The sequence below is a fragment of the Terrapene carolina genome, unplaced genomic scaffold (genome assembly GCF_002925995.2).
Source record: "Terrapene carolina triunguis isolate 2854851 unplaced genomic scaffold, T_m_triunguis-2.0 Scaffold192, whole genome shotgun sequence".
Classification (NCBI taxonomy): domain Eukaryota; kingdom Metazoa; phylum Chordata; order Testudines; family Emydidae; genus Terrapene; species Terrapene triunguis.
In genome coordinates, this window is record NW_020664543.1 from 12598337 (window position 1) to 12619098 (window position 20762).

Sequence of the window (20762 nt, forward strand, 5' to 3'; positions counted from 1 at the left end):
ATGAGCTCAAGCAAGTCATGTATCTTCTGTGTACATCAGTTTCCCAACTGTAAAAGGGAGATAATGGTACTTCCTTATGTTCCAAAACTACAAATACAGAGAAACTTCAGTGTTTTCATAAATAAGGTTAAACATTTTGCAGTTATATACCACTAAAGGGTGGCAAAACTTTAGGTACATTACACTTAAGTGGCATGTAGATTACACCCACTGCATGCCCAGCTGGCATAGGTATAAACAGTAGTGTAGCTAGTGAGGCACGGTTGAGGGGAGTAGAGCGGCCTACACATCTGAACCTGAGGGCATATCTCATACATGGCAGCTCTCTGCATTCCTAAGTAGTGCCTCCTACATCTACACTGCTATTTTTAGCAGTTTAGTGTCTCACTGCCAGAGGCTTTCTCTGCCACAGAAAAAGGCTCTGACAGGAGGGAGGCAGTGGAGAAAAGCTCTTTCACTGCCACACATAGCTACAAATCAGTGACAAGTGTGGACGCAGTCTGCTTTTCACTGTGGGGTGTAGCGCCTGTAATCGTCACACCACCGTAAGTGTACACAAGGCTTTTGTTGCATCAGTAGGCTGAGTACATTACACACACCTGGGGCTCTTTGCGTTCCTTCATTCTCTCCCACAAGCTCCCTTTGTGCTACTCTCTCATATCCCTCTATTTCAAACAGTCCATGCAACACCAACCCATGCCAGGGGCTCAGTACACCTCTCCCCCCACCAATTCCACTCTACTCATACCTTCGTCCCACATTCTTCCCCCATACTAGGGCTTCTGTGTGCCCCCATTCTCCATATAATTCTTATTTCTTTTCTGTCGGTACAGGAGATGTTTAGAACATTCCCTGAATTTTTTGAACCAACTGGCTGTGGTATTCAAAAGTTGTTACAAACAGTAAAACAGAGAAATGCAATCAAGTTAGCATAGGTCCTTGTCTTGATCGGCCAACAAAATTCTTTACAGCAACCATTCCTTTACAGGTACAGAAGCCTGAAATCATATAGTTTAGAGGTTCTTACGTGCATGGAATGCCATTATAAATTCACTTGAAAAGTCAATGGTCCCTAATTAAGGTACCTGCTTCGCCTTCTCTCTCTGCTTCTTGATCTTTTGTGGTCCCGTGACCGGCTGCATCTTCTGTCAGATGTTCTGCTTGAATGTCTGCTACGGGAACGACTCCTCTTACGTCTTTCTCTGTCACGTGCCCTCTCTTTTTCCTTTTCTTCTTCCTCACGTCGTCTCTTCCTTTCCCTCTCTTCTCTTTCACGCTCCCTCTCTTTCTCTCTCTCTTCTCGCTCTTGTTTCTCTTTTTTTAACTTGTCATCACGTTCAGGTTCTTCAGTTCTTTTTCTTAACTTTTCCTTACAAAAAAGAAGTGTTTACAGCAAGGACTTAATGAAGATAAAATTTATTCAGAAGAAACTATTCAACATCATTAAATCGCTATAAAAGGGCGAGGAGACATATTAGATTTCAATGGGTTACACTTAATCGTCAAACCAAACCATAACCTGCTTAATAGCGCTTCTAAGTCAGCTGAACAAGTCCTTTGTTCATCAGGATGGTTCATTCACCTGGGCAGTACTTAATATTTAAGATTAAAAAAAGACTTGGGGACCCCACAAAGTATTCTTTGCAGAAAGAAAAGGATGATAACTGAGGATCTGTGGAGGAGATCCAAGTTGTAGAGAAATATAATTATTTTGTGGTTCTGACAAGAAAAACCTTAAGATCTATCTTTAATACATTTAAGATGTCACCATAAATCCCTCTGAAGTTACTTCTTTTCTTAAAGTTATTTTTGTAAAAGCATATATACACACACGATAACGACAGTACAAAAAACACAAGACAAGGGCAGGTCTATACCTAAAACACTGCAGCAGTGAAACTGTGATGCTGTCGGGCTTCAGTGAAGATGCTACTACACTGATGGGAGCAGCTCTCCCATCAGCGTAGTTAATCCAGCTCTCTGAGAGGTGGCAGCTATGTCGATGAGAGAAGCCCTCCCATTGACATAGTGCTGTCTACACTGGGGGGTTAGATCAGTATAACTGCATTGCTCCGGGATGTGGATTTCTCACACCTGTGAGCGACGTCGTTATACTGATGTAAGTTGTGGTGTAGATCTGGCCTAACTGCTCACTCTAGGATTCTACCCAATTTACATGCCTCCTAAAACATCCAACCTATGGGAACGGAAAAATTAGGTATCTCATTTTAAAATATTTTAATAGTGCATCCTCAAATTTTCTGAACTCCAAACAGCTAACTAAAGTTGGTTATATCCCATATTTCAGCCTCCAGCTGAGTGGCACTTCTAAGTTTCACCAGGATGATGCTAAACTCTGTTGGAGTTCATAAACTCAGAGTTTTGTTGCAGTAGAGTTTAGCTTCAGTTCTCAGGAGCCTAACGCCAACTCCAGGCTACCGTTCCATGGTGCATCCCCAATTGCTTGCCATTATATTGATTTCAAGTTTCCGATAACACCCTGCTAATGTCAGGAGTTCTATGTTTGTATGTGATTAGCATATTTCCATTAAAGTGAAAACACACAAACAGGTATCCTTGTAAATTGGATATTGTACATAAAAAATTGTTAGGTATGAAAACTCCCTTCTTGTAGTTATTTTATATCACTCCAAATGTTTCACTATAGTGCATCCCTGAGTAGACGCAAGATATTTTTGCAGTGAGATCTCATGTATTTGAAAAGAGCTTGCTGGTCACACTCTGTTCTGTCTATAGGGAAGAACCATACGCAATTGTCTGGGGGCTGTCATAAAAGAATGAACATAGAATATTTTAATTAACTTATTCCAGTGAATACTTTAATCAATATATTTGTAATATTCAGGATACTGCACACTGGGATATACCAGTGTGAACCAGGAAATATACCAAGAGCATTTCACCAAAAAAGAAAAATTTCATTAAAAAGTTAATTGAAACCATGTTGTGTTGAATACCTTCAGCAGCCTGGTTAGTGGGGGAATTCAGCACAAAAATCCAGGCTTAATTTGATTTTCATTTTTTGTTTTGTACTTTAGGTAAAATTTTCAAAAGCACATAAGTGATGTAGGAGTTTGAGTCCCATTTTCAAAAGGGACCTAGGCACTTCAGATCCTAAGTGCCACTGCTAAAATTACCTTTCACCTTTAAATAATTCAAATCTGTCAATGCTTGGCTGCCTACAAATGGATTTTGAGAACCTGAGTTTATGTATGTAAGGATTCTGCTAATGATTTGGTTCTTAAATAGTTTATATAGAAAGAATGTCACTTTACCTTTAAATTACAAAAGTTATACTCACTTTTAATTCTTCTACAGTAGCTTTAATTTTGGCATAACCCATGTGCTGTTTTCCCATCAAGTGGTCATCCACCCTGGACTGTGCATCTCCTACTATTAAAAAGGCTCCACAGACTTCACAAACTTCCATTTGCTTTTCTTGAGCTGCAAAGCTCTCAATTGTCTGGAAGAGAAGATAGTGGTTAGAGCAAAGAACAATAGAAAAGTTTTAACCTGGAGCCAGTTAACAGACTTACTGCTTCTTACTTTATCAACTGTTCTTCTAGTGTTGTGAAATTACGAATTTCAGCTTTAAAAAGGAGCTTATAATTACTTGCTTTAACTTGGCACTATTATGAAGTAGCCTACACATTATGCCTAATATGAAAAATAAGTAAAAAAAAACAAATTCCCACAGACTGCAAGACTAAACATGCTAACTCAATACTTTCCACAGATTAAAGGCAGTCTGCACTTTACAGTAAATACTTAACTGTGGAACTTGGGAAATAAATATCTTCTTCACTATCTAAGATACAATGCCTATTACCCGCTGCTAGAGCTGGTTTCATGGTAATATTCAATATTAGTTCTACCTTGCAAAGGACAAAACCAGGCCCCACTTTTCTGCTGGAGACCTTTGACTACATGACAAAAACTTTGGAGACTGACAATGGAATGCCCAAGAAGAAGAAACATTTACAGGCCCTGCAATGAAACAGAGAAAGGAAGCTGGGTTTGATGCTTTCAAGGTAGACCTTCATTTTTAAGAGAATGGTGGGGAAAGTATAATAAATATATGAAAGCAGACATACTGTGACATAAACTTACCAAAAATCTCATTACATTGAATTCACAGCTCAAATCCAAGTGATTATTCCTGTGTAGCATTAATACGTTCTCCTGTGTACATTCTGCTTCTGACTCTTACGAGCCAAAAAATCCTGGTCTGAGCACACTTCTGGAGCAAGGGACTACTGAGTTCTAATCTAACTTCTAACAAAAGCTCCTTTCTGTGATCTGGCGGTAGACATTTAACCTGTTTATTTCAGCTTTCCCCAACAGTAAAAACTATGGAGATAAACCTTTGCCTAGCTCACAGGAATGTGTGAGGAGCTGTTAGTATTTGCAAAGCATTCTGAAGATGATGGGGTCAAATTCAAGCCTGGTAAGGAGGTGTACTGCCACTGATTTCAACAAAGTTGCATCCACTACACCACATCTGAATGTGAACCATATCATTTAAATTCTTAAAAGGAAAAATTTATGAGAACAAATCAAGAGCTTCAGGATTTCAAAGTTTAACACAAGAGGGTGCAAAAATGGGAGAACAAGGTTTGGCAAGAACTAAAGCAGGATGGGAAATTCTGACAAAAATGAAAGTTTTCAGGAAATCAGATAGGAAAATTCTCAATATGTATTATGAATTTCAAGACAGATGTCTGATATACAGATCTGGAAAGACATTAAGGCCCTAAAGGATTCCAGGACATGTTAATATCACATTCCAAATACCAGGCCCCAGGTATTCTGCATTATTCTCAGATTGTTTGACAAGTAAGGGAAGCATGCACTGTACATTTCTATGGCCAATATCATTTTTTCTGGACAACTGCCTCAAACATATGACTAAAATTAATGCCATATCCACTTTACAGTAATGAGGGTTTAGAATCATACTAGGTTTTGAAAAGACTTCCATAAACTCCTGAATTATAGCTTTCTTGAACTATGCTATGGTTTTAAGTGATGGCAGCTCCTCTGACTTCTGCAAACAAGACTATTAGAATTAAAGAAAGTGATTTAGGAACTAGTGTAGGGGTCGGCAACCTTTCAGAAGTGGTGTGCCAAGTCTTCATTTATTCACTCTAATTTAAGGTTTCGCATTCCAGTAATACATTTTAACGGTTTTAGAAGGTTTCTTTCTATAAGTCTATAATATACACCTCTACCTCGATACAACGCTGTCCTCAGAAGCCAAAAAATATTACCGCGTTATAGGTGAAACCGCGTTATATTGAACTTGCTTTGATCCACCGGAGTGCGCAGCCCCGCCCCCCCGGAGCACTGCTTTACTGCGTTATATCCAAATTCGTGTTATATCAGGTCGCGTTATATCGAGATAGAGGTGTATAACTAAACTATTGTTGTATGTAAAGTAAATAAGGTTTTCAAAATGTTTAAGAAGCTTCATTTAAAATTAAATTAAAATGCAGAGCCCCCTGGACCGGTGGCCAGGACCCGGGCAGTGTGAGTGCCACTGAAAATCGGCACGCATGCCATAGGTTGCCTACCCCTGAACTAGTGTAAATGCAACATCACACAAGGAAGACTTATGAAAAATTAACTGCTTTTGTTGTTTTCAAATACAAGCTAGAGGAAATATCTCCTCTAATTTCTTTCTGGTGCTAGAACCGTTTCTAATCAGGTCCAGCTTTAAACATGTGAGCTTCCAGGAATCAAGTAGTCTAGTAGCTCAGAAGATAATTACAGAGAAAAGCAAGAGATTATCTATTGAGAAACTCCCTGAGAAGTGTCAGTCATGGGGGAGATTTAAAGAAGAGAAGCTGCTGACAGCCAGGAACCTAAAGATCCTTGAACAGACTCTGGTTTACTAATCATTGCTAGCAAGAAAGTTCTCAGTTATGGAGAGTTAAGTGTCTTCACCACAATAAAGGTTGTAGCCATATTTCCATTTCAAGCAGGATTTCTGACTTCCGCTAAAAATCTTTAAAATGGTTTGTCCCCCATTGGAGGGGTGCAAAAGGACTAGTGGGGTAGGGGAGGGTCACAGGTGGCAATGGACAGAAGTCAAACTTCAATTACTTTAGAGTCTCAGTTTTCATTTAAAAAAAGTAAGTCTCTAAACTGTTATGGTTCAGAAGAAACACTCTGGCCATGTTTTTGAAGGTTAACTGATTCAGTGATGTCTGACTGTCTTTTCAGAGTGCCAGCACGATAGCTATGAGAGGTGAATTGCTTCATTCATTTCAGTGGGTGCCAACTAAAATGGGCATTGATAATTAAAAATACAAACATTTTAAACTATCTCACTGCTCCTTGATGCATGCAGGAAACAAAGGAAGCATCATATTATGAAGATCTCAACTAGTGTTTCTTAAAGTGTGTGATGCACGCCCCCAGGGGGGTACAGAAGAAGGTGACTAGCTCACTAGCCTATCAACAATACATGATCAAGTTGAAGATGGATGCAAGTGTTTTCATTTTTCTGAAGAGGGCTTGAAAATATTCTCAAATTTAAGATGTTTTGGCCCAAGCAATGCTAAGATGGGCATGTTAGAAACTTGTCAAAAAAAATTTAACACTTCATTTTCTGAGGTCTTGCATTTTTACATTAACTTAGAATAAGTTTCCTGACTTTCTAATTTTTTAGCTATATAAGCATCTTTGATGTTTCATCTTCTGTAAATTACCAATACATATTCATAAATTCCCAACGCCAATTTAGTTTTGGCAAAGAATACTGATCTAAATGAGTTTACAATTTAAATCCAAGATTTAATTATCTAACAAAGTACATGATATTGACTAAGACTAATTGAAGTTTTAAATTAATGAATGTATTGTGTGAAATACAGGCTGGGCTCTCATAAGGGGCAGGATTTCAGCCTGTTAAATTTTAATGTGAGAAACAGAAATTCGACAAGAAAGCAGTAACTGGATTGTTGTAACTTTTAAATCCTCTGATTACATAAGGGGCAAGGCTATACGGTCAGGTTCTACTTTTGCACTGAGCCTTGAAATAACCCTAACAGAGCCCGCACAGCTTTTACTTACTGAAGTTGTAGACCTCAGCAACTCTCTCTCTTCTTTTAACTGTTCAACAAGTTTCATCATTCCTTGCGCCTCTTCCACCTTTCCTTCAGAACCCAATTCTTCAATCTAAAGGAGAATAAAAATCCTGTCAGGATTTTATAATCTGAGCATTTGATTAATAGTTGTGCTAGAAGGTGACTTTTACCTGTTGTAGAAGTACATCGATTTTGTCAGTTAAGACCTGAATTTTCTCTTCATTTTTACCAGTAGGTCCAGCTGCCTGCTAAATATTAAAAAAAATAATTCAGTCCCTAATCAAAGGATTAAGAATGTGTGTTTTTAAGAAACTACACACCTATTAATATTTTTCTCTATAATTACATACTTGGTATCAGATAAATAGAGTAGATCCAAGTACAGAGTAGTCCAAGTGCTGTAACATGCTGTATTTTCACTTAGTGGGAGAAAAAGGAAATTTATTCACCTATAATCCTGTTTCTCTGAAGGCATCGCACACAATTGTAACTCATGAGTTATAATTTGATAGCACAAGAATGGCAAAATACCCCTAACTCTTAACATTTGACCCCTGAGAACAGCAACGGCAGGGTGGAGCATGAGCTGACAGCCATATACCACTCTCTGCAGAGAATGTCCTTCAAATGCTTCTTACTCTGTGTATTTTTATTTGGAGAAATCTCATGAACAGTGAGTACAGCTTCCAGGAAGGTGGAACCAAATTATCCCCCCAAAATAAGCATCATATGTAGATGCCAAGTTCAGAGAACAGTGCTGAGTCAATATCTGTCCAGAACTCCAGTTAGCAGCCCTACACACTTCTAAGATAAAAATGTTATCGAGGCATGCCACTGACACTGCCTTGAGCCTAATAGAGAATGTCCCAAGCCACTTAGGTACTGTTAGCCTAGCTAATGTAAAACAAAAACAAGGTAAAACAGAGGGTAATCCACTTAGACATAAGTTGAATGGCAATGGCATTCCCTTTACACCGATTCCCCAAAGCTATAAAAAAGTCTAAGGGTATGTCTACAGAACAAAGGTTACAGCGAGACAGTAACAGTGCTCAGATACATCACTGTAGCATAGATGCTTGCTACAGCAACAATGGGTTTTTTCCATTATTGTAGTAAAACTGTCCCCAAGAGGCAGTACTTAGGTTGACGGAAGAATTCTTCTGTCAACCAAGCTGCATCTACAGTGGAGGTTGGGTTGACCTAATGTTCCACAGGGTGTGAAATTTTTCAAAGCCATGAGCAATGTAGCTAGGTCAACTAAGTTTTAGGTGTAGACCAGGCCAAACTGATTTTCTAAACGCCCTGTCCAAATAGGAATGCAAATCTCCTCTGACATCCAGGGTACTGAAATTGGCTTCCCTTGGTTGAGAATAATATTTTGTGAAAAACATTAGGAAATTAAGAGTCCTATCAAAGCAGAACTCAGACCTCACTTTTGGTATTAATTTAGAAGGATGCAGGTTGACTGTCTCTCTGGAGTACAGTGAAAAGAGGCTCACCCATTAAAATCTGCAATTCACTCTTGTTGTTACGAGTGCAATTAAAAATGCTATTTTTAACAGGAAGAGCCTTCCATTAGACAAGTCCATCATCCTTGTTAAGTAACAACTACCCTGCTCATTAGTTATTTAACGACATAAAAGGAACAGGGGAAGTGTGTGTGAGAACAGAAATCATTCTGAGCACAGAGAAAAAAGCTGCAGTTATCTATAGAAAAGGGAAGTGGAGTTCTTCTGGTCACAGTAACCAGTAACATGTAAATCGTATAAGAACCTTCTGGAAAGTAGCAAATTCACATTATAGTGAACATCCCACATTCAGAGTCCACTTTGAAGAACAATTCTTTGCTTCAATGTAGGCTTTTGTACTTACACCTGATGACTGCTGGTTCTGTGACAGTGCCAAACGAGCATGCCCTCTTCGAATCCTCCGTTCTACCTCTGCAAGTAAGCTCTGTAAATACCGCAAGAAGTCTCTTTCATAGCCCACTTTCATAAAACGAGAGCTCTTCTCATATCTGATAAAAATACACAAAGTTTTTTACTGAATGATCATGTGTCATTCTGTAATATAGAGGTGTGACAAACATGTAAAAAACTGCTATGCTTTAACAGCTCCAGCAAAAATTACAACTTTTTAAATTACACTGGGGCTGCCTCAGAACAGGGGAATGGACTAGATGACCTCAAAGTCCCTTCAAGCATTACATTTCTATGATTAATTTTTAAATTACTTTGTGATTTTTAAATTAATTTTCATAAAGAAACGGACAATGAAAAGTACAAGGTAAATGATTTACAGCTTATATATGAAGCTGCTCTTAAATTATTATTTTTTTCTTGTCTGGTTGGTTTTATGAACGCCAATTTGAACAAATTAAACCATTATAATTGTTACATTAACTTATGCTAAAACAACTTAAACACTCACTGTTTACGCAGATTTTCATCATGAATTTTTTCACATGGACCTAAAAATAAAGCAAGGCAAGACTTAGTGCACACTCTGGGAAGCCACACCAAAACTTTGGAGGATTTAGTCAGCATGCTTTTGGGGCTAAGTTCATAAAAAGACTTAGGCACCTAACTGCCACTGTAGGCACATAAATCCCAGAATCAGGCTCCACTGGGATTCACAAAACCCCCGCTCAGCTGCCACCAAAACCTGTAGGTGCCAAATTACTGAGCCAGAGAGAGAGAGAAAAAGTGCACACAAGCGTGAAAATGATTCTGTAGTCTGGTGGCTACAGAACTCACCTGGGAAGTGGGAAACCCAGGATCCAGTCCTCCTGCTTCAATGAATTTATTGTTTATCCACAGGGGAACAGTTTCACAGTACAGATTAAGGAATCACCATATTGGAATATTCCAGAGCTCAGTGGTTAGTGCATTCACCTGAGAAGTGGCAGAGCCCTGTTCAAATACATTCTCCCACTCAGGCCAAGGGGGGACTTGAAGCAACAGTCTCCCACATCCCAGGTAAGCTTCCTAAACGTTGGGCTAGAAGTATGAGGGAGGTCCTCCTGACCTTCTTGCAAAAACAGCATAGGCACCTAATTCCAAGAGAGAGTTTGTAGCTGAGAATCCCAAGCAGAGGGAGGCATCTCTTTCTAGCCTGGACTAAGGTATAGTACTCCTTGAGAGGGATAGGGCTTAGGACACACCCTTTACTTTGGCATCTCCTATTGGCTAGCTTTGGGGGAGATGCAGAACATGCTGGCTTCTGTCAATCCCATTCGGAGGTGCCTCCTAAAGGGAGCCGATGTGCCCTAACTCAGGCTTTTGTGAATCCCAGTGATTTTCTAGGCGCCTAAAAGTTAGGCATGGTGATGCTAACCATTGCTATGCCCAAGTTTCTAGCCCTTTGTATCTAATTACATTAAGCACTGTAGGTTATCAAACCAGTCAGTTAACTGGGAGCACCGTGATTAAGGATATGATTCTGTTACGGATTCTGAGACTTTCCAGGACCTCTGTGACTTCTTCTGCAGCAGGATGGGAGCAGCTATCTGCAGCGGCGCCAGGGCTGAAGAAGTGGCTGGGGTTGGGTCAGCACCCATAGAGCTGGAGCAGTGGTGGTCAGTCCCTGCTGCAGGAGCAGCGGTGGGACTGGAGGAGCTGTAAGCCCCCGGCAGTGCTGTTTGTCCGATCCACCCCATGACTATTTTTAGTAAAAGTCAGGGACAGGTCGCAGGCTTCCGTGAATTTTTGTTTATTATCTGTGACCTGTTCCTGACTTTTACTAAAAATATCCATCGCAGAATCTTAACCTTAACGATGATACAGGACACATTTCTAAAGTGTCTCAGGAAAGCATAAAGGTGAAGCTGATGCATTTTTATGAAGCTCTCCGTAAACTGGCCTTTTGTACCTACATTTTCACTCACTTGTTTGGAACTTTTTTTTTAAATTTATCTTAAAAAAGAATACCAAAGTGCTGTAACATTTCTCAGACTAACAAAAGGAAAAAATAGGAATTTTGTAACACGTGTAAAATGGAATGGAAATTCACTGAATCTCCGGCGCAAAATAAAAGCATGTTTCAGAACAACGTTTTCAAGAATGTCCTGGCAGGATTAAAATAGCCTAGTTCTCTAAGGCTCTTTTAAAAAAGGCTAGTTTTTATTTTCATTTGAGTAATTTATGGTCTCCAAAAATCTGGCCAGATGTCTAACTTTACAATAAAGTTGGCAGCTGATTCAAAGAATTTGATTTTAAGTTTAGAATCAGAGGAACGAAGGCAGATAAGGGTTCCATCTAAAGCTTCATCTACACAGGAAATTTTTACTGCTATATTGATAACACCCCTGATTTGGATAGTTTTATTCTGGTATAAGAATGTCTTTTCAGTTTAGCTTAAACCCCTTTTCAATCAACATAAGCTAAACCAATAAATAAAAATAAAAGACACTCTTACATGAGAATAAGAGTATCCCACTTGAGGAGTTTTAGGTTATACTCGGGGGGAAAGGGGGTTCACACACTCCTTTCCTATGTACACATAGCCTAATTTTATATTAGTTGTGGGAAAGGGGTTGAGATGGAGCAAGTGTTGTAAAAATCTTCTTCTGCTGTGGTGTGGCCATTACTGGAGATTTACAACCATTGTAGCCCTTTCTGCATGATCCTCTGCTAATCTCTTGGTGGATGAATAGTCCTTTTGACCCACCCAGGATACCACATCAGCCATCCAAGATCTTCTTTTTCTGCCTTGTGTTTTTCTGCCATCAACTTTTTACTTTCCAGTGCCCATAAACATGCACTGCCTGCTGAACTTCTGAAAATGTACCCTGCAAATTGAATCTCTCTTTTCATAAGATCTGACTAGATTTTGCTGAGTTCCAATAATCTCCAATACTTTTTCGTTGGTTATGCAGTCTATCCATGATATTATATCAACATTGCTATTGCTGAAATCAAGTTACTGGCAGACCTGAAAAAAATAGTTTTACAATGTGTTGACAGAATATACACTAAAGAAAATGAATATCCCATGTCAGAGAAAAGGTCAGTCGTAACTACTAATCTGGAAGCAGGAGGGGGTTATCAGATGACATATCTTAAATTTAATTTTAATGACAGTGAATGAAACACACACACAAACGGAACACTTACCTAAGTCAGAACGGGTATTTGTAAATAATTCAGCGGGACAAAACCCACAAAGGTAGTATTTACAAACCTAAGAGAGAGAGAGAGAAAAATAACTATTTTTCTTCTTATTTGGCACTAGTTTAATTAATCACATCATATGTTCATTCTAAGGTAAAAAGTGAAACTTCCTTCTGTACTTATTTCTGTGCAGTCTACAAAGTTTCTTGGAAGACAGAACGCACAGACGTATGCTACTTGGCTGCAGCAGAGAAAACGACATGCCTTCCTGACTACCCCATGTACTTGGATAAATTCTCTTTTTCATTGTAACACACTGTATTCCTTTATATTATTGTTAAATAGTATCTTCCTTCATCCTTAAATAGCTGTTATAAATAGCCAGCTGACCATACTGGCTACACGCTCTAGACATGCTCTGGCTTGGAGTAGACAGGAGACAGTGGATGTCCTGGGCCTGTGAGGAGAAGAGACTACACAAGCACAGCTACAGCGCAGAAACAGAAACGTGGACATCTACAAGCAGATTGTATGGAGGATGCAGAAGGGGTACAAAAGGGACCAGCATCCTTGTCAAGTGAAAGCAGAGGAACTGCGTCAGGTGTAATGCCAGGGAGGCCGACAGTCAATCTGATATCAGTCTGCAGACCTGATGCTTTTACGAAGAACCACATGCCATACTTGGTGGAGACCTCCACACCCCCATAGGCCAACATGGATACCTCTGAGAAGCCCGAGTCACAGGCCCCTGGCATGAATGGCAAAGACGAAGAGGATAGAGGACATGTGACTGGGGAGTTGAGGGGATACGCCTATTCCAGGGGTTCTCAAACTGGGGGTCGGGACCCCTCAGGGGGTCGTGAGGTTATTACAGGGGGGGTCACAAGCTGTCAGCCTCCACCCCAAACCCTGCTTTGCCTCCAGCATTTATAATGGTGTTAAATATATAAAAAAAAGTGTTTTTAATCTATAAGGGGGGGTCGCACTCAGAGGCTTGCTGTGTGAAAGGGGTCACCAGTACAGAAGTCTGAAAACCCCTGGCCTATGCTGTGAGCCAGGACCTGTTTGAGGCTCCACCACAGTCCAATCAGTGGAGCATGGGTGAGCCTGATGCAGGGGACAGAATCTCAGGTAAGTGTGTAAATTTATTTCCCATTACAGGGATGGTGCAACCAACTTAACAGGACAGTTACCGACTTTTCATTAATTTACTTGTACTAGAAGAGGTAGCGGTACAACAAAGGAGGTAGCACTTATCTGCTTTTCATTTCTCTGTAGAGTTAGGCAAGGGGGGGGTGTCATGAAAAGCAGCTTATTTATACAGACGCTCCCCGAGTTAGATAAACGCAACGTACGCAAATCCGAGCTTACGGAAAAAGTTCCGTAAGGTAGAAATAGGAGGTTTTCCTTTCCTTTTTTTTGGGGGGGGGGGGGGTGTAATGGTAGGATATACATTTCCGACTTACGGAAAATTCGAGTTACGCAAGGCGTTCCAGAACGGAACGCTTGCGTAAGTCGGGGAGCCTCTGTACAGGGACGTCCACTGAATCTTTCTGAGAGGTCTCAATGGAACTTTCATGGAGGTGCTCTGTAATCCTCTTCCAGAGATTTCTAGGGATGGCAGCCTTATTTCTTCCTCCATAGTACGACATTTTCCCATGCCAGTCAGCGATAACTTTGGCAGGAACTATTGCAGTACCTAGGCTACCAGCATACAGGACTAGGCGGCTTCAGGATGCCAGCAGCAGCTGTGCTCTCTCTGCCTTTGTTATCCTCAGAAGTGAGGGTATCAGCTAAAATCACCATCCTCTGCAGGTGCCAATATATTCATTGTTGTTGCCCTATACTCAGTTTCAGGCAACTGAGCAATTCCTGCCTCATTTCCCTCACCCCTGGTGGGCTATATTCACCACAGCTGCTGAGAGTGGCACTATGCACAAGCATTCATAAGCAGAAGTGTCAATAAGCATATTTTGTTGAAAACTGTAGGGAAGCGAGTGAAGGGAGTAATGAATATTACATTTCACTTTTCGTTGGTACTATGCGAACATGGTACCTGTGTGTTTTATTTGCACCTGCTGCGGTAGCAGCCTTGAGGGATTTCCCCTTCACACCTGAGACAAGTAAGGAAGAAAAAGAAGAGGAATCGTGATGACATGTTCAATAAGATCCTGCAAGCCAATGCTGCGACAGACCATGAGCAAAAGGTCTAGAGGGTCAACGCAGCAGATAGCCTGGAGAAAGAAAGAGCAGCCAGAGAAAGGCCCAAGAGTCCCCTGCAGGAAAAGAAGAGTGAGATGCACAGGACATAATGGGGCTTCTCTAGCAGCAAACACAGATAATGCAAACTCTTGTAGAATCTCAGTTCAACAATCATCGGCTCGCCTCCCTTTGCAGTCCGTGTAGAACTGCATTAAGGACACCTATCTACACCCTTCCCCGCAACATTCCACGTGGCATCAGGGGGGCATGAAGGACAACCACGACTTCACATACAGCAACCGTGGCTTTCACAGGTCAGTGTATGTGTAGGTAAAATGTACATGAATGTTCTTTCTCCTCATTAAGTTCTGTTCCAGTAATATAGTAGTTTTTAATGTATTTACTTTTAAGTTACACAGATTTTATTTTTTGCATTGGTTTTGTTACTGAATAAAATTCTATTATCTGGAAAACAAGTATTCTTTTAGTTCACAACATATGCTGCAGTGCGCCTAGCAGTTCTGAACCCACTTACTAAACTGTGACAATTCACAGGATCAGTTAACAGTGTAATAATCATAAATGTGCAGCAAGCACAGGAAAATGAATAGGTGCACTGATAGTGGTACAGTCAGATGTACAAGCACCACACAATTTCTTACAGGCCCCAAAACAACACAGCAAGGTAGAGCGTAGTACACCAGAATGCATTACTGTGGCTTGCTGTTGAAGTGCTCTTTCAAAGCCTTCCTGAACCACCTAGCTCCTCACTTGAGTTCTTCCAGTAGTCCTTGAGTCTGGCTGATCAAACTCAGCAGACAGCCACTCCACCTCTGCCCTCCACACTGACAGCAACTTTTCCCCTTTGCTTCACAGATATTATGCAGGACACAGTAGGCAGCTATAGCCATTGGGATGTTTTTTCACTGAGACCCAATCTTTGTGAATAAACAACACTAGCGTCCCTTCCATCTACCAAAAACGCAATCAATGTCATTCTGCACCTGCTGAACTGGTAGCTGAATCTTTCCTTGGTGCTGCCAAAGTGGCAGCTGTATGGCTTCATGAGCCAGGGGGTGCAAGGGTGGGTTGGGTTGCCCAGGATCCCTACTGACAGGTAAACAAGGACAATAGTAAGCTGCTGGTTGGGAAAGGAAGTCCCTGGTTGTAGCTCTCTGAACAGTCCTGTGTTCTTAAAGATGCGAGCATCCCTAACCAGTCAACACTGATGTCGGTGAAACATCCCCAGTGATCCACCAATGCTTGCATAACCATAGAAAAGTAGCCCTGTCTTTCTGTTGATGTACTCTGTGGGGAAGAGGCATGCTATCTATCGCTATACCACACAGTTCAGGAACTCCATTACTGCAAATCCTTCCACTATGTCCTGCACATTGCTGAGAGTCACAGTCCTGCATAGCAGGAGACAATTAATGGTCTTGTACGCTTACATGACAACGGCCCCCAGAGTGGCTTTTACAACTCCAAAATGATTTCCCACTGACCAGCAGCAATCCAGCACTGCAAGTTTCTACACTACAATCACCATTTGCTTTTCCACTGTCAATGAAGCTCTCATTCTGGTGTCCCTGTCCTGGAGGGCTGGAGCAAACTTGGCACACAGATCCAGGAATGTGGCTTTCCATATGCAAAAGTTCAGCAGCCAATGCTCATCACCCTAAGCCTGCATTACTATGCAATCCCAACAGTCAGTGCTTGTTTCTCAAGCCCAGAGGCGGAGCTCTATATTGGCAGCGGCTCCGTGAACACCACCGACTTTGAATTGGTCCTCGCTACGTCCCACAGCAATCTGTCATCCAAGAAATCGTCATATTCCATACCGATTCGGTTCTTCTTACAGCTCTGCAAATACCACAGGATTGTGCGTCCTATGCGTGCAACGCTTATGACAATAGTGCAGAGCTGTGCAGGCACCATGCTTCTGTCAGAGATGGTGGACAGTGAGGAAGTCTGTGCAGGTCCGTGGGATTTTTTTAAAAGGTGCAAAAATTATGGGATATAGATGACATTATGAGATGGAGACAGTTGCATGCTGGGAAGTTGACTCCTTGCCCCCACACACCCCTATGCGACACATTTATGTCCCATCCTGCATTGCCAAAACTTCCCAAAAGACAGTGCCAGTAGCAGGTCAAACATTGGGATACCTATCCACGGTTCACCACACTATGCATCGCCACATGCACTCCTGGTAAGCATGTGCAGCACCAACGCAAGGAGCCAAGTATGCATGCATACAAATGATATACTAAGAGTGGCTTTATGCCGACATAACTTGCATCGACCAAAGTCTGTAGTGTAGACATGGCTTATATATATAGATATATATAGATATATATATATAGGCTTATATAAAGTTACAAATTAACATGTTTTAATGGTTACCAACCAACAAGAATCAACCTTTCTCTAGGAAAATAACTAAAAAGTACAACTGGAAAAAATATTTAAATCAAGATCTCCTCCTTATTGATTTAAGGCACTTTAATCTAATCAACCCACCCTGACTCAAACCCAGCCTACTTCTTTGTGGTACGTAGATTTTGAGCTGTGGTCGGGGGCACTAATATCTAAAAAGTTACCTAGTTTATTATCCAGTTGTTTTTCCAGGCCTCACAGTAATGCCTTTAAAAACTTTATTTAAAGGTGACCTGCAAAAAAAAGAGAAGCCTTTTTTACTTTTTAATATGGAAAATTAAGGCTGCAAACATTATTTCTTCTACATCCTCTGACAACAAAAGGTGTTAAAAAAAGCTTGCATTTTAGATTGGAAATTCAGCTCTTGACTAGGCTGGAAAGGTTCTATACTCTTGCTCCTTGTATTAACTTAAGGTATCTGAAAGCCCCTCTTCTCCTCCACGTCTCCCAGCAAAGAAAGACCAATCTTGACTTTCTTGATATTTGTAACGTAAAAGACACAAAAACTTTCAGACTCTTTATACATCATAAAGCAGCAAAAAAAAAAAAAAATCAAGCTCACTCAAATCCCCCTACCCCCACAAAAAGCCCAAAGGTCACCTTTAAATAATTAGTTCTACACTAGAGATTTTACCTCTACCAAACTGATTGCCAATTAACTTGAAGTAGTTAACACATTTGTAAAGCCTAGTCTGGACATTCTCCAGATATTTGTTCCAGCCTACAAAGGTTGTAGTTTACCTGAGGGGTTAGTCTGGGTATTTGCTAGGGAACAATAGAAAGTAGCCTTTACAATTAAATTACTTTGAATTAACTGAAAGTCAATTAATTAAAGGTAAATAACTACTGTTGTGATACTACATACATACTATGATTCCCTGCAAAACACTAAAAAGTAACACACTGGACCCTGTTTGCACCCCAAACATTGTATTTTCCCACTTCAAACTCAGTTTGATAGTTGATTTCTAAAATTCTCCCACTTATGTGGAGGACAGAGACTCGCCCATTCCTTCTTACAATTTCTGAAGTAATGAGAAAATACAATTCTTTCATTATAAAGTGCATGTCTACTCTGAATAGTGAGTCTAAAAGTGGCATGTTTTTCTCTCAGTGATGCTACAGCAAGTTTGCTCAATTACAAGTATGAAGACTTTTTATACACTAACTGGCAACCTCAACCTGGGATATTCAAATCAAACCTGACTTGACTTCTTACTGGCTTATCCTTCACCACCAGTAAAATTTCTTATTGAAAATTAATTAACTAGTCTATTAACGTATGAGCCAGATAACAATCTATCTCAGTATTGAGTATCTGAGTATTGGTTCTGTGGTATTAATAGTAGTAAAGTATTTTTTTGATTTCACTAACAAGCAATTAAGAAAGCAGATTTGTTGAGTAAAATGCCATTTTTCTAACCATAATCCTACTTATTGACAAGCAGAATGTCTTCCTTTGAAGAGAAACTATCAAGGGCAACATTAATCATTAATCCATGCTGATGATGCTCGTTAAAAAAAATAATGCATTAAATTTGTGACTGAACTCCTTCAGGGAGAATTGTATGTCCCCTGCTCTGTTTTACCCGCATTCTGCCATATATTTTATGTTATAGCAGTCTCAGATGATGCGCACATGTTGAGCTTGAAACAAACGTAGCACACATAGAGACTTACTCCAAGTCAATTATAGTATTGATGGGTGCCAAATTAGATGGCTTGATCCAGGAGGGTAAGTGTCTTGAAAAGCTGCATGGATAAAGTTGAGCAGGCTTCAGTACAATTAGATGGCACTGTGAAAGAGCAGGCATAACATCTAATCATGCTGGTATCATCTGTGATTTAAAAAAACAAAACAAAACAAAAACAGAGCCCTATCATTTCAAGCCCACATCTTACACGACAAGGTGTGTAGCTATAACCTATGGGCAAATTTTTCCAAAGTGGGTGACAAAAGCTCAGCAGCTCAAAAATCAAGTCATTTACATAATAAGTGCCTAAATATGGATTTAGTTGCCTATCTTTAAGGACCAACATTTGAAAATTTTAGCTTGTGCTCTGTGGGCTTCCTGGCAGGTAAAACCAAAACCAAGCCTTATCTCCTTTTTAAATACAATATTACAAAAAATTCTTGGCTGTACCTGCGCCAAAGTTGGTAGGGTCAAAATCTTTGTAAGACCAGTTGTTGATGCAGTCCAGGCAACTGTTCTTACAGGAGTATCTCTCAAGTATTATTTAAAAAAAAAAATCAAAATTGAAGATCAAGGTCAACTGTTTGTTGTGCTGCTTTCAAGAACAGTAACTCCTCACTTAAAAAGAACCTGTTCTTTTTGCGAATACAGACTAACATGGCTGCTACTCTGAAATCCTCACTTAAAGTCATCCTGGTTAACGTTGTTACGTTACTGATCAATTAGGGAACATGCTTGTTTAAAGTTGTGCAATGCTCCCTTCTAACGTCATTTGGCAGCCACCTGCTTCGTCCACTGCTTGCAGGAGGAGCAGCCTGTTGCAGCTAGCTGGTGGGGGCTTGGAACCAAGATGGACTGGCAGCCCCCCTATCAGCTTCCCGCTCCCCTAAGTTCCCTGCGCAGCAGCTGCCCAGCAGGCTATCAATTGCTGGCAGTTCAGCTGCCCCTCCCCCCACTGCCATGTGCTGCTCCTGCCCTCTGCCTTTGAGCTGCTCCCCGAAACTCCTGCTTGTTGTGCGGGGGGGGGGGAGAGGAAGAGGGGGCTGTCAGGGCGCCCCCCTCCCCCTTGCTCCTGCACCCCGCTTACCCCATCCTCCAATATCCCACCCTCTGACTCCTCCACCTCAACCAAGCTTCATAATCATCATCACTGTGTACCAGTATTAAATTGTTTAAAACATATATATATATAAAAACACATACACAGTATATCTATCTATATCTATATAATATAGTCTTTTGACTGGTGAAAAAAAATTTCCCTGGAACCTAACCCCCTCATTTACATTAATTCTTATGGGGAAATTGGATTCGCTTAACATCATTTCGCTTAAAGTCGCATTTTTCAGGAACATAACTACAACGTTAAGTGAGGAGTTACTGTACCTAAGAAACCAATGTATTGATATAATGAAAAGAGGGAAAGGCTTATTAAAGAAAACTTCACTTCAAGATTCTAAGTGCTATATTAGTTATGAATGTATGGAAAACTATGAATGAATACCTTGACCGCATCCTTTTAAAAATGGCATGCTTGAGAAGCCCTATTTTTTCCCCACAGAAGGGCAAGCAGCCCGCTCAGGTAGTCATCCTGAGCTATCTGTGGCTATATTTAAGTGTTCTGACTCCAGTAATAGCATGTGCTCCGTGTTGTACAAAAAAAGTTTTGTACACACACACGCATGCACACAAAACAGCAGCTTACTTTCTCTTCCCTGACTTGGGAGAGTGAAAAACAAGCCATACCTCCCAACCTAGAAAAATTTCAAGAGCTGAAAATGTGACTTGCACTTTTAAAATCAGATGAGAGCTCCAAAGCAGGCAATTTTGTGTGTTACACCATGTTATACATTACCACTAGGAACTGATATAGAAGAAAAAAATTACTACTTCCATTAGTATAAAGCAAATATTGAACTACACAGATTTTTTCAGCAAGTGGTTTGAGGAACCCTTGAGTGAAGAAAAATCATGCAGAATGCCTGAATCACGGGGCAGGGGGATCTTTTTACAGTCATCAGACAGCTAACTCCCCCCCCCCCCAAATATTTATATTCTAGTAGCCTCCTTATGAAAAATTTTCATACATTTAACCAATTGGTTCTTTATCTTTCCCCTCCACAAAGCAAAACTGAGTGCAAGAAAAATTTTAAGTTAGGATAACAGGTACAAAATCTGGTCCTTGATTATCAGAGTTGAGAGAG

General features: G+C 40.5%; 1 protein-coding gene across 3 annotated transcripts in view; it reads right to left on the reverse strand.

The window, feature by feature from the left end:
* Positions 1-20762, reverse strand: part of LUC7L3 (LUC7 like 3 pre-mRNA splicing factor) — a 39598-nt gene that overhangs the window by 11283 nt on the left and 7553 nt on the right. For all 3 annotated transcript variants that reach the window (XM_024204314.2, XM_024204313.2, XM_024204315.2), the window contains exons 2-8: positions 12227-12293; positions 9543-9582; positions 8985-9129; positions 7283-7360; positions 7099-7203; positions 3323-3484; positions 1086-1369 (exon numbers count right to left, since the gene is read on the reverse strand). In XM_024204314.2, the coding sequence (XP_024060082.1) occupies positions 1086-1369; positions 3323-3484; positions 7099-7203; positions 7283-7360; positions 8985-9129; positions 9543-9582; positions 12227-12293 (881 nt within the window). The remainder of the gene's footprint in view (positions 1-1085; positions 1370-3322; positions 3485-7098; positions 7204-7282; positions 7361-8984; positions 9130-9542; positions 9583-12226; positions 12294-20762) is intronic.